At 29.5% G+C, this 14,747-nt stretch overlaps 1 protein-coding gene across 1 annotated transcript in view; it reads right to left on the bottom strand.

Annotated features, from left to right (window-relative positions):
* Window positions 1-900: 900 nt before the first annotated feature.
* The window catches only part of LOC113365888 (E3 ubiquitin-protein ligase TRIM9-like), a 306,827-nt gene continuing 292,980 nt past the window's right edge, over window positions 901-14,747 (bottom strand). The window contains exons 8-10 of the mRNA XM_026607428.1: window positions 5,817-5,955; window positions 3,556-3,777; window positions 901-1,861 (exon numbers count right to left, since the gene is read on the bottom strand). Coding sequence (XP_026463213.1) covers window positions 1,566-1,861; window positions 3,556-3,777; window positions 5,817-5,955 — 657 coding nt within the window. The 3' untranslated portion in view covers window positions 901-1,565. The remainder of the gene's footprint in view (window positions 1,862-3,555; window positions 3,778-5,816; window positions 5,956-14,747) is intronic.

The raw sequence follows: 14,747 nt of genomic DNA, 5'->3' as shown, positions 1-14,747 counted from the left end.
ATCTATTTTTTTTAATAATAATAAGGCTGCATCTCCTTGTTTTATCAATCCTACAATTCATCTGATTAAAATTTAATTCAATCATTTTGAATGGTATAAAATAAACTGATTGTAATGAGAGTCGAATTAAAATATTAAAAGCCTTGAATATTGAATAAATAATTAGTTATTTTAACTCTGATATTTATATATACCAAGAATTTTAAATAAATTTGATATTTATTATATCGTTTTATAGTATTTTTCCTATGGTTTACTAGTTAAATATATGAAATATATTAGACCTATAATTTATATACATTTAATATGTAAAGATACATATAGGTACATATACATAATAATAATATGGAATAATATTAAAATCAGTCACCATTTATGGTTTCTTATATATTACATTTATAGATAGTTTCGAATCAGATAATTTAAATTTATCATTTCATTTATATGTTTTTACATTAATTTTTCAAATTTGATATACTGAAGTAAATTAAATCAAATACTTAGTAGACATAATATATATAATAATTATTATAAATATGGCAAAAATCGGATCACTTAAATGTCTACGATATAATCAAATAAATTGATTCATCACAATTAATAAATTCATGAGACATCATTTTATATTTGTATGACTATCAATTATTTCGTCATAAAGACATAATATGCTTTTTAAAGATTTTTTTTGCAATAAAACTATACTTTGTTAGTTTTATTTAACCGTAATATTTTATGCAAAATTTACTAGTATATTCCAGTGCATTGTATCCTGAAGAGATTCAGAATGAAAAATGAAAAAATATTGATATGTTCATATTAATTACAAATATTTTGTGTAGAAATAATATTTTTTTCCATTACAAATAATGGCAGTTATGAAGTACGCGAATATTTGCCGCCAGTACAAAAAAATATATTATATACAACTTACAAATTACATTGTGTAATGAATTTCAAACCTGTATATTTAAATATCCATATAATTCTCGCACATGTTTAAATACCTATTAATATGAATTGACTTGTTGAAAAGTTCCATAAATTTATTATGAACTATTTAATGTACGTCAATTCATAAATAAATATATTTTGGATCCATCGTGATATTCTAAATATTATTTTTATTAATTTTCGTTATTTATACCTTTGTGTAGAAACACACATGGATAAGATTTTTGGTTAATATATTAATTATATAATTTTAATCTAGAATTAAGCAACACTTAAAATTTGATAAACTAAAGCTAAAATTTGAACACATTCACTCATTTTATATACATACTCAGTCATATTGCTTATTATATACACTCATAATTTCTCTCAATATGATGTGAAATGGCATCGGCAGTAATAATTTAGCGAGACTTAATCATAGAAGCATGCATAATATTTTTTAACCTTGGTCTTAACTCAATGCTTCTCTTTGAACAATTGCTCTCATATTCTGCCATTATTTCAAAATTGCGTAAGACTTTAAAGTGCTATATCGATGAACGCAAATTTATCTACACTTATTCAAGTAAAACTGTACAACAATATAACTACATTTATAATTTTCCAAAAATTTATAATTCCCCATCAGAATCCGATGGTGGATCTAACGCCGTATGTAACGTTAATGTGACCCCGCGGTTAACGCTAATAGCTGGATAAAAAACGCCGTACAAATCTCTAAACGCAATTCCACCATGTGGAATTTCGTTAACATAAAAGGTTAGCGTATGCCTTTCTAAATCAAGGAGAACCCCAACAGTAGAACCAGTTTGGATGCCACCCTCAGCTCGACGTTCATGTGTCGAATCATGCTGGAACCAGGATCGATTACGATCGATGTACATGGCCCAGGCTTTATCGTCCTTGCCTGATAGAAATAAAAATTCATATTAAACAAGCTATTATTAATTAAGATAACTACGCTCTGGATTGTGTGAGACTGGCCCGGGATACCACCACGCGTCCAGGATATTGGCAGATTATTTTTTCCGGATTCAAGTTGTAAAAATTGATTCGTCAATCATCTTTTTATTATCTGACAATGAGTGTGAAATTGATGGTAGGATATCAAAAGTACATTTTATGTATAATATATGTTTTGTTAGTGCGTAGGTGTTTGATGAATAATTGTTCGCTTTTTAAATATTTGTTTAGTTTGTCCTATGTACGATAAATATTTTTCATAAACGATATTTAAGTTATTTGACTAAATTATGCCCCCTCCCCTCGATTACTTACTTCACTTATTACCATATATTATTACAGTAGAATCCGATTAGTATGACGCCGGATATATTGGCAACCGCTTAATACGACGTAATCGCACTAGTAATTTGGTTTCCATATAAAATTCCTTAAAAAAACAGCTGTCTAGTCGGATATATTGACATCGCTTACATTGACATGTCGCTTATAATGACCCATTTTTGCAAAAAATATGCCCAATTATAATGACCGACATGATTTTACATGATGTGGCCCAGTCTACGAAAGCAATTGCTATGTCTTTTGTGCTAAATAGCACCAGGGACTGTTTTTACAATAAAATTATGTAAAGAAATCAATCAAAAATTACTGATTACTTACATTAAAAAAATTTGTATATTTATGGGTAGGGTAGACTAATTATTAATGGCCCACCACGGATATCTCATAAACAAATAAAATTAGATTTTTTTTTTAACAATTATATTTGATAGTAGAGGGCGAAAAATGTATAAATTCATAACCAGCCATCACCTTAATTCTTATGACTTTGCTATCAGAAGATAAGCAGCACATGAGTGCGATAAAAAGGACCAGCCGAACCTTTACTTTGGCAAAGGTGTAAGCAATAAAATAGTAAAGTTTAAAAAAAAGCAATTTTACAAGTGATTAATTCAATAAATTGTTATTCCGGCTCTTCTGATGAATATTTCTGACCAATAGCAGATCAATGTAATATACTGGGTAGTCTTTTTAACAAATGTACCCACAGAATTAATATTTTGCATTGGTTCAATAATGTAGCGTAAAATGCCTTTAAAATTTAATAGAAGAAATTGCATCTGCTCACCCACTGGTTGTTCCACTTTACCCCGTATGTGAGGTAAAATGGGTCAGATACCAAATGTTTAAAAAATAGTAAAAAATATAATATTTATATAATTAGGAATTATGTATGTATGTAAGTTTTTCTGAACATGGTTCGACAGATGCTTCTTTGATGTATGTTATAAGTTGTTCATTGGGTTTAGACAGTATAATTACCGTAAGTCAAATTGGACCGTTGTGCCCCCGCCCTACCCTATGTCAATTTTATTTAATATTAAATTTTAATGTGTCATTTTTTTTTGATTAAAGCGTTTGTATAGGCTTTTCTTTTAAATTACTAAAACATGTAACATATTTGCATATTAAAAAGTTTTTCTTCAGTACGCTTTTAATGACGACCGGTTAGTATGACGAGATTTCGGCGTCCCTTCGATGTCATACTAAGCGGATTCTACTGTACTTCTGTACTTATTTCCTTATTATTATTATTATTATTATTATTATTATTATTACTATTATTCTACTTACCTAACATCTTATCTCGTGCAACATCTATCCTGGCAACGCCAAATGCTGGATCAGTATCGGTGTCATAGCGTTCGATCGTGAATTCCCAATAATGGACCCCCCTGCTGAAACCGACGGAACCCAGGGCGACGCGGTGCTCCCAGCCGTCGGCCGCAACCGTCGCATGGTCCGACGAGTACTGCAGGCCAGGAGACAGCAATGGGTCGAAGGTAAACCACGCCACTGGAAAAGGTTAAAGGTAAGTGAAAATTAAAGAAAAAAAAGAGTAAGAGGAATTTCATAGCGCGGATGAAGTGAATATAGAAATTTTAAGTTGGTTTTTAGTGAACTCATGTTGATTCAGACAAATTTTATTTTTGCGTTATCTACAGTTCGCAAGATTGCGTTATTTATTGCATTACCATTTAAGAATAGAGCAATATCCTAATATAACCAAATTAAAATACAAAATGTTTATGATCTATTTTTTTCATATTTTGTCCAAAAACCATAGAAATTGTAGTGCAGTTTCAGCCAAATTATAGCATTTTCAAGCATTTTGCAATATTTTTAAACAAACTACAAGATTTTCTACAATTTACAACATTTTCAGACAATCTGTAAAACTAATTTAGATCTAAATCTGAAGTTACACTTTTACATTAACATATAAATAATATCTATTAATAATTTTAACTTCTAAACTTTTGTTTTGGAACTATACTTGTAATTTTTGTTTTGTTAGATAAACATAAGTAACATTTTTGTTGTATTTTTGTTGATGAAAGTGGGGCACATAGACAATAAAATAATATATTTCTGAAGATGCTCACCATGGCCAAGAAAAATCTATAACTTTTTAGACAATGTACACCATTTTCAGATAATCTACAATATTTTTAGATCGGCTCCAATATTTTCCGACAATCTACAATATTTTCATATAGACTCCAATATTTTTAGATAATTTACAACAATTTCAGACTTTCTACAATATTTTCAGACAGTATACAAAATTCTCAGACAGTATAATAAATTTTCAGACAGTATAATAAATTCTCAGACAGTAGACAAAATTTTCAGACAGTATACAAAATTTTCAGAGAATCATCAATATTTTCAGAGAATCATCAACATTTTCTGAGAATCATCAACATTTTCATACAATCTACAACATTTTCAGACAATCTAGAACATTTCCAGACAATCTGCAATATTTTCAGACAATCTGCAATATTTTCAGACAATCATCAATATTATCAAACACTCTAGAAATTTTTCAGAGAATCAATATCACTATTTTCAGAAAATCATCAATATTTTCAGACCATCTACAACATTTTCAGACAATCTACAATATTTTTAAACAGTCTGTAATATTTTCAGACTATCATCAATATTAGCAAACACCCACAGATAAACAAGTATAATTGCAAATATTGCAAACACCCTACAAATTTTTCAGGAAATCAAAATTTTCAGAAAATCTACAATATTTACAAAAATCTACAATGTTTTGAAACAATCCACAACATTTTCAGACTATCTGCAATATTTTCAGACAGTATTCAACATTTTCACACATTCTACAACATTTTCAGATAACTTGCAATATTTTCAGATAATCAGTAATATTTTCAAACAATCTGAAATATTTTCAGACATTTTTGACATCAACATTTTTGGATAACCTACGACATTTTCAAACAATTTAGAACATTTTAAGATAATCTACGACATTTTCAGGCAATTTTTGTTTTGTCTCATTCTATTTCAGACAACTTAGAACATTTTTAGACAATCTACAAAATTTTCAGGCAATTTTCGTTTTGTCTCATCCTAATTCACCTCCCTAGGAGAGCCAAAAGTTTAACACCTTGTAGGAAATGTTATTGAACGTTTCAGTAGAAAAATAATTAACAATTGATCATAAAAATTGGTAATACATAATAAAGCTAGTAGTTACAAGAAAAAAATCTTCTGATTTCAAAAATCTGTGAGGGTTTGATTTCAAATCGTAAGTGAACGTGAGATTCTACTGAAGCTAGAATGGTAGCAAAAAGTCATTGTGCAGAATGAGTAAAACATTATAATGTTATAAAGTTACTTAGTCCCATAAAAAAAATGTATGTTTTTCTTAAAAGAAATCTGCAGTTACTTAGTTGCCTAATATATCGCCTTTTTCAACACATTTCATTAAATCAATCCAGTAACAGATAAATAAATTCTTAATTTGTTTGTTTCTTGATTTTTTCCACAAAATTCTATTATCATTATCTTACCTTCAGCAGTTTGTAATCCTATAAGTTCGCTGTATTCGCCTTCTCCAGTGCCGTTGAAAGCCTTAACGCGAGCGTTGTACATGCAATGAAAATGTAATCCATCTACTGTGCATATCGTCTCCTTACCGCAGTAAACTTCCTGCAACAACAACATGCGCCTCATTAGTATTTAATTATTATTAATGTAGGACCAGAACTGGGCTTCTTGAAATCAGGACAGGACGGGGCAGGGCTGCCATGGTAATAGATAATAAATGCTATTATTGTACATTCATAACAACTTTGATAATGGACATATTTAATATCTTTTGAACAACTTCATAGTATCTATAATTGCATCAGATTGATTTAATTTATTTTCCTAATTTAACTGTGGACGTCAACGTTGACCAGTACAAAACACAGAACGTAATATACATGGTGTCCTAAGATGTCCTAACTCCTAAGATATCCTAAGATCGCGTCCAAACTTAAATGATTTTTTAAAAATAAAATCAACTTTCTACAATTATAGCATCATAGTGGTTTCAGCTAATATACAAGACAATTATTAATCCAATATGGTCCTACGGCCTACAACTATGGGGTGCGGCCAGTAAATCGAACATAACTATTGTACAAAGGTTCCAAAATAAAATTTTGAAAGAAATCGTGAATGCTCCAAAATACGTTCTCAATTGGTTGATACATCAAGATATCAGAATTCAAACTATAGAAGAAGAAATTAGTCTTTACTGCTCCAGATACCAAGGTCGTCTAAGTCGTCATCCAAACGAATTAGCGTTAGATCTGCTCAAGCCTTTGCCACCAAAGCGTCTCAAAAAAAGAATCTGCAATGATTTACTACAAAATATCACATAACATCTAAGAAGGTGCTATCGCTGGATAGCGATCCTTTTCACGCAGTCAAATAATATATACCAGTCAAATAATATATAGCTGAATGTACTTTGTATAGTTTGCTATGATAAATAAATAAAAAAAAAGAAAAAAATAGTGGTTTCAGCAAAATCGTCACCAAAGTTCAAATATCAATCACATAGGAACAGCTAGTGCAATCTTTACCAAAAACTAACCATCATGATTTCAAATTCTCAAAATCGATTCCGACTTTTTGGCAATACTTTTGACGAAATATTTAGCACTTGCATGCTAATTATAAATAAGTAAGGGATTGGCCTATCGTCATGCTAATAATATTTGGGATTTCTAATCGAATTTCAACAAAAGAGTTTTAAATTGGTGCAGTGGTTTTTGAAAGACCATTTTTGGTGTTAAGCGATTCAGAATGACCTCAAATATACAGAAAACTGTAATGTTATCAAATCACAAACTTCTCCTTCAGGAAGTTAACAATTCCTCCTTCCCCAAGTGAAATTTCCCCGCGGTTAATCTTGTTTTCAACTGAAAATGTACACTGGCGTATGTGAATTGGGAAAACACAACATTTTCCATATATTACCGCCGAATCGCCATTTCCCTCCACCGTCTGCATGTAACAACAAGTTTAGCAAAAATTTATTACACGAATATTGCATTACTCAAGTACCGACAGGGGGCGGTACGGTGTGGTACAAAGCTTTGGAGCTTCGAGCTTCGAGCTTTGGAGCTTCGAGCTTTCATTGGAAGCACACAAATGCAAATGTTATGGGCAATACGAGAATGGGATTGGGAAAATGAATCAGAAAACCACTGCAAAAATGTAAAATAATCTATAAAATATGAATAAAGTACACAACTGAATAATGGTACAAAACTTTTTGACCTAGTCGTAAGTGGTGACTTTTCCTCGAGTTATATAAAATAGCTTTCAAATATATGAACTCGGTTTAGCCAAACTGTCAGACATTGGCCCACATATATACACATGCTTTTCCAAATTAGGTGGCAAACCAAAACCAAAAACCTTTGCCAATAGAATTTTCTGGCGAAAACAAAACTTCTTCTCGCAAAATTTTGATAATACACTATATATAAATATTCAATAACGCAATAATATTGATATTCGAATACATTAAATTTCATACACGTGAAAACTTCTATATGCATTACCATTACAATTTCAAATAAACATAATAGCATTAAATCCAAAATTGACACCGTTTGTGATACGCAAAGATAATTATATTCCATTTGAAATAATATACAGACAGAAAAACAAATTAATGCTCTCACATAACAAATTAATACAAAATAGGTATTTATTTAAACCAGATTTAACACTATCGATCACATTGAAATAGTAATTAAATTTATAATTACTACCATGGGACATTCAATTTCATTAGGTACAGTTGTATACTTTTATCGAAAGTATTGTTTTACACCGACACGTTTTATTTTCACATAAACACAATTTATGAAAATCGAATCGAGCCCTTGGCGCCCCGTTAAAGGGATGATTATATGCATATTGAAGAATCGAAAATTTCGAACAAACATGTCCGGGTGAGCTTGAATATAATCATTCTTGGGAACGAGAGGGTGTTCGCATACACACATGCAAATATAATTTACAATTATTTACATTTAGTTACAAAACCCATCGGAATATTACAAATGCGATTACTCGCGCCGCTGCAATAGATTTTAAATGTAGTCAGTTCGATTCGAGATAATTAAATATTTTCTGTTTGAATTATTCCGGAATCTTTATCGCACTGAAATACATATAAACATTTGCCATATTGACAAAGATTACTAAAGTTGAGTAAGTTCGAGATTTAATAGCTTTCTTGAAGAAAAACTTATTATAAGTTTACAGAGTTTAAAATATAGTATACAACACCTCTTGCTTATAAGAGGACAACTTGAGCAATTTTTATACTGCGTGAAAAGTTCATCAAAATATTAAAGTTTGTCGTTACTTTTTGTAAGGGAATAGGATTTTAAATATTGTATAGTAATAATTGTTTGAAAATAAATAATAATGTACTTTCGTATTGAGAAAAAACATAAATTAAAAAAAAAAACAAAATTAAAAAAAAATATTAGACTTTCATGCATTTCCACCAAATTAACTCTTCATCAGTGGATAAAACTACAGAAATATTTAGTATACAATTTTATGTCGTTTTTGTAGATTTATCTACTGAAAAAGAGCCAAATTAAAATTAGAGACTAATAAATTTTCTTTGGAAACATAATTTAGTTATCTTTCGAAATTAGTCCATTGGAGTATGTGGAAGCACACGCATTTACATTTTCCTTGCTCAACTTGCAATGCATTATATAAATTATTATTATAATTAGCATCTGTAATTAATCCAAGAACCTTTAAATACAGAGTGTTCTATCATCAGTTCATCAGTATAATTAAATTGATTTCAAACCAGAGCAGACTTAAAGTCCAGACGAAATAAAGTACCCACTTCCTACCATATGCTAATTTCTGTATAATATACGACTTGCTCTAATCTCTTTGTTGCAGACGCTGTACCTGATTTCAATTTGTAAGTGTCACTATAACTCCCTTTTATTTCGTTGCCTTTAAACCCCTACATTATTAAAATACCAATTATAAAGTTCATTTAGCCAAAGGCACATCCAAAGAGGACTAACTAGATATGGACTAAAATGATTTCAACTAAGCAAAAGGGCGAGGGCGAATTTCGTTTCGTTGCCAATGTCGAATAATCATTTATATATATGCGATTTAATAATATCAAACATAAGCCTTATAAAATGCATAATATGAGGGGAATCATTTCAAATACTGGATACATGAAACCTTTTTCGCTTTTCGAGCACAGTGGGGGATGGATTGATATTGTTGCATTGCAAGAGGATCCATCACTTATATTTTATTTCCATTTCAAGCTTCGGAAGATATTGGAAGTATTTAGATTGACAAACTTGGGAGGGATGTGATTTATTTGATTTTTTACTTAAGTTGCCAATCAATGACAGAGTGAGAGTGAATGAAGAATTAATTTTAAATAAACAGAAATAAAAATATTTAAGATTAGAATCAACAAATTGTAAATACGTGTACTGTTCTTTTTTTCTAAAATATTAATTTTCATATTTTTGATCCTATTTATTTCGAGTTCCACGAAATACTATAACTGTAACTGAAACGTATGAAATTTAAAATAATTTTTTTTAAAACATTTTCTTTATTGAAGTCCGATTATTACACCTTGTGAATACATAGGTCAACGTCTTATTCTAATTATGCAAAAAATGTGAAAAACACTTAAATATCAAGACTCGAAATATTCCTCGTACAAACAAATCATACCATTACTACCATAATACTCGTATTTTAAATCATTAACAAATCGTATAAGTTCTCATTTATCTACCTCCTAATTAACTCCAACATCTCGCTGTTTTAGATCATTTAATTCTCTTTCTGTTTCATCATGAGAGTGAAAGTGCAAACGGAAGGTTTTTTAGTAATTCGATTTGATTAGAATGGAAACATTTTCCTATACTACCCCCCACACCAAAATTTCGATGGATTTTCAACCCCTGTTTTAACGTATCACACGACCATTTTCGTTTTAATACGTTTAGCTTCAGGCTGTGCAAGGGTTCTCAAATCAAACACTCATCGGATAAATATCAGGAGACGAATAAAAAGTAAATAGAGAGATTTTTTTTATAAAACACCTGGATAAGGGTTGAAAAATAGATATACTTAAAAAAAGCGAATGTATGTAAAGGAAGAAAAAATTAAAAAACGAACTAAATGTTTGTACTAGTTTGTACTTGAATTTAGATATTGCATAAGAAATGAAGCAAATTTTACAATCCGATAGACTTCTGCAAATTTCAAACAAAAAAAAAGAGAAAAAATATATATACATTTAAGGTCTATTAATTCCATATACGATGTTAATAAATAATGTAGGAATTTTATTAAAAGAATGCTATTCAATAATCAAATAGATTTTTTCATACATTAAACAGATCAGCTATTTATTGAAAAATTGTCAAATTTTCGAAACTGAAAATTTTCAAAATTTTCCAATAACACGTAATGATTCAACTAATTTATTACAAGAAATTTGATTATTACTGCATTCATATTTTATATATTATTTATATAAAATTTTGAAATTGCATTCTTATGATTATTGTGGTAGGAAGAAAAAATAAAATTTGGCTCTCTAATCTAATTACACTATAAGGAAAGTGTTATGACTACTTTTATGATTTTGTTAGAAATATATTAGATAAGATGTAATATACGTAAATAAATACCAATAATATAATAGTAATTACCCGTATCACTACGCTAGATATTTTTATATTCAATAATATTAAAAACCATTAAATTATCAATTCATGTACATTTAAAAATAAACTAATGGTTAATATGATTTCATACGATCAAAGTCAATTAAAATTCAAATTATTTTTCCTTTAATCATAAGAAAAATCTGCAGAGCACTTTATTTAATGTTCGTAGGGTCACAGCATCCCCTTTAAATTGTGCAAGGTGTAATGACCGTTTCTGTGTATAAGGGAGTTTTACGTTAATAACACTACATGTACACAAACATACACATGATGTATTCACATATACATATATACCTTTATATATATATATATATATATATATATATATATATTTATATGAATGTCTGTTACCCCTTATTGCGTTTCACGCCCCCTATGAATCGGCGCCACGTGACCGCCAGGGAAGAAATTCAGGAGGTTGCCTAACCCATGTGGAAATCGAGTTACGTCATTAATAGATGCATTGTGCATTTGGGCTTCCAGTAATAACTTATTTTTCATACAAAAGAGCAAAATATTGAATGAACGGAATCGATGAATTCTATGAAACCACACAACTTCATAGAAAATAATCGTGACATAGAAATGTTATGCCAGAAATTTAATTGTCACTTACACTTTCTGAATATTGGTGTAGAAAATAACTTTTCCATACTAATAATAGAAAATTTAATGTTATTAAGTTATTTATAAGCAGGCTATGTTATAATATTGAATTAGAAAAATCATAAAACTATGCTTTCATATTTGCAGATACCATAAAATCAAAAGAAGAATCAAAGAGGGTACTAAATTTTCAAATATATTTTTTAAGAATTATTAATCTACTTTTTGCGTTCATAAGTAACATATCTGATATTCTTTGAAATCAAATATCGCAGGTCAAACAATTAAATATTATCAATATTTCCAAACAATAATTACAATGATCAAGTGCAAGGTTTATTACCATGAGACATTACCGACATACCACGAAGTCCTCATAACAAATATGGGCATTTCAGGCACGTATCCTGCTAAGTTAATCCTCTTCATTGACATTTATGCCGATTTATAGCCGACTAATCCTATTTTAAGCAACATTACTGCCCGAACATTATCATGCCCAGCATGTCACATATTGGCCTAATAAAATTTTAACTGGCGCGCATATGCCGCAGATGAAATGCGACTACTCTCAATGGCAGAATGAATTTTGTGTACTTCATACACAGGATTTTTTTTACATTTTTTCCATATTCAAATCTGTACAATTCTACGTCTGTTTTTTTTTTCTTTATGTTCACAACGTGGTTTTCAAATCTATTGATTAAAATATATTGTTTACACGATGCATATGCATACGTATTCCGATATTTTTAGATATGCTGGGAGTATTTTATTAATAAAAGTAAATAAAAGTCTATTCATAAAGATTTTCTTCTCATTTAAAAACATCAAATATATAACATAAAAGAAACAAGTTGTGCAATAACAAACTTTCCTATATTTTTTTCGTTTAAAACGAAATTAACAAAGTTTAACATGTTTCACTATCGTAACGTGCGTTTGAAGGAAAAAAAGAAGAAAAAACGTTATTCAGCGCATCTAAGTTTTATTCGTGATAAAACAACAAATATTCAAAAGATAAAAATGAAATTGTTAATTAATATTTTAGTTGCATATCTCTTTGCAAGTTTTTTAATTAAAATCTGTAGCCAACAGATACTCAGTACGGGTTTATACAAAAACCGACATTTCAGAAAACCGGTTTTCGAATTTTCATTTTACTAAAAAACCGGTTTTAACCGGTTTTCGAATTTTATATAGAAAATAAATTTTTGTTCGAATATTCTGTAATTTATCCGCAATTTTAGTGTAATTTAGAATAGTATTTGACTGAATTTATTTATTGTTCAATTTTATAGATAGTAAACAAAATTATTTTAATTTTATTTAGCAGAACAAAAAAATAATAGTTTATCTTGATTAAATAACTTTGAAAATAATTATTCGTTATTCGTGCATCATTTTCACATATAAGAATGAAAATATTTTTTATGATAGTGAAAGGAAAGTTTTCGAATAAATAAAAATAATACATTTTTAAATAAGAAAAAATCATTAAATAAAAAAAATAAAGAAATATTAGATACATGTTGATACATACTTGTTAATATCAATTTTAGTTTTAAAAATAATTAGGCCAAACTTTTATTTCTGTTCAAAACAATTTTGATTAATTAATTTTAAACATTCTAATTATTTTTTGTTTAAAAAAATATGATTTAAAAAAATTGAGAACGTCTATCGAATTGCTACTTAGACGTGTCCTTTGTTTACTCACAAAATTTCCTGAAATAGAAAATACTCTCATACTTGCGACCAAATTATGTTTAATTGTTTTTAAAGCCTGATATAATAATTCTAAGTTTTTTGTTCTTTAGTTTGTGGCTTCTAGAGTTTAAAACTCTTTTTTGTAAGTTTGAGTAGACGAAGTTACTTCTTCAAGAAAAAATCACACTGATTTAAATTACTGGCATAAAAATCTAAATTATTATATACAAAACCTTTCTCAGAAACATTGCAGACTGATAAGATATCAAATGCTATTGAAACAATATGATTACAAGAATCAAAACGCTTTCATCTATCTTTTATATTTGGCTATATTTGTCATTTTCCATTTATACAGCGAAAACCGACTTTTTTCACTAAAAAACCGGTTTTCGAATTCCATAATTTTCGCCAAAAAACCGGTTTTTAAAACCGGTTTTTGAAAACCGACAAACCCTAGTACATACGGATAGGAATTCGAGTCGAAAATACTAATAGAGGAGGAAATCGTGGGAAGTATTCTGATGGCGAATTGAAAAAAAACTGAATCAGGCATAATAATAACGATATAAGGGTAAATGCCAATTGCCTGATGCCCAAACACAATAGTCACACAAATAAATTTTTTATTAATGCAGCAATCCCTGGTGAGGAATATTTTCACATATGAATATATTTCATCTGTATTGTATAATCATGAAGTCAAAATCTACGTATCATGTAATCACATTTAGGTCACTCTAAATAGAATTCTTAATTGAACTAAAATAAATAAGTTGACCACTTAAACAACGTTGGCTACAAAGTCGCTTTTGCAACATCTCATTTCATCTCTATGGCTCAATTACTACACCTCCTTTCCGCCAGAACTCGCTCTGTATTTACCAAAACTTCGGCATTAATCAAAGGCAAACATCAAAATTGCGCAATTAGATAAACAAGCTATAACTATAACTAAATATAACACGACTCCACATGTGTATCAATCAAACACTCATCGGATAAATATTTTATGCAAAAGTTGTAAAGCACTAACTAGCTTTGACAAGTGACACAGATAAGGGTCTTAGGAAGGAAGGATGTGTGTCACGTCTCATGATATGTAAGATTAATGATGGAATGCGCGAATAATGATGATATAAGATGATCGCGCCTTCTGGAAACAGAATTACGGAGTTTTAAAAAAAGATCCACATAAGCCTGTAGTCGGCTTCGTCTCTGGTAGTCTATTTATCTCAAGCGGATAACCGTCCGAGGGCTTCGATAAATTTAACTTAAGGAAAAGACTTGCCATACTGATTCGGAATTGGAACAAAATTAATACTGTTCACCGCAAAATCTCATTATTCACACTACATTTTATTT

Source organism: Ctenocephalides felis, unplaced genomic scaffold, assembly GCF_003426905.1.
Source record: "Ctenocephalides felis isolate EL2017-DRISC unplaced genomic scaffold, ASM342690v1 CF-g0.4_SCAFFOLD_01170, whole genome shotgun sequence".
Lineage (NCBI taxonomy): Eukaryota > Metazoa > Arthropoda > Insecta > Siphonaptera > Pulicidae > Ctenocephalides > Ctenocephalides felis.
This window is presented reverse-complemented; position numbering and strand designations above follow the sequence as displayed.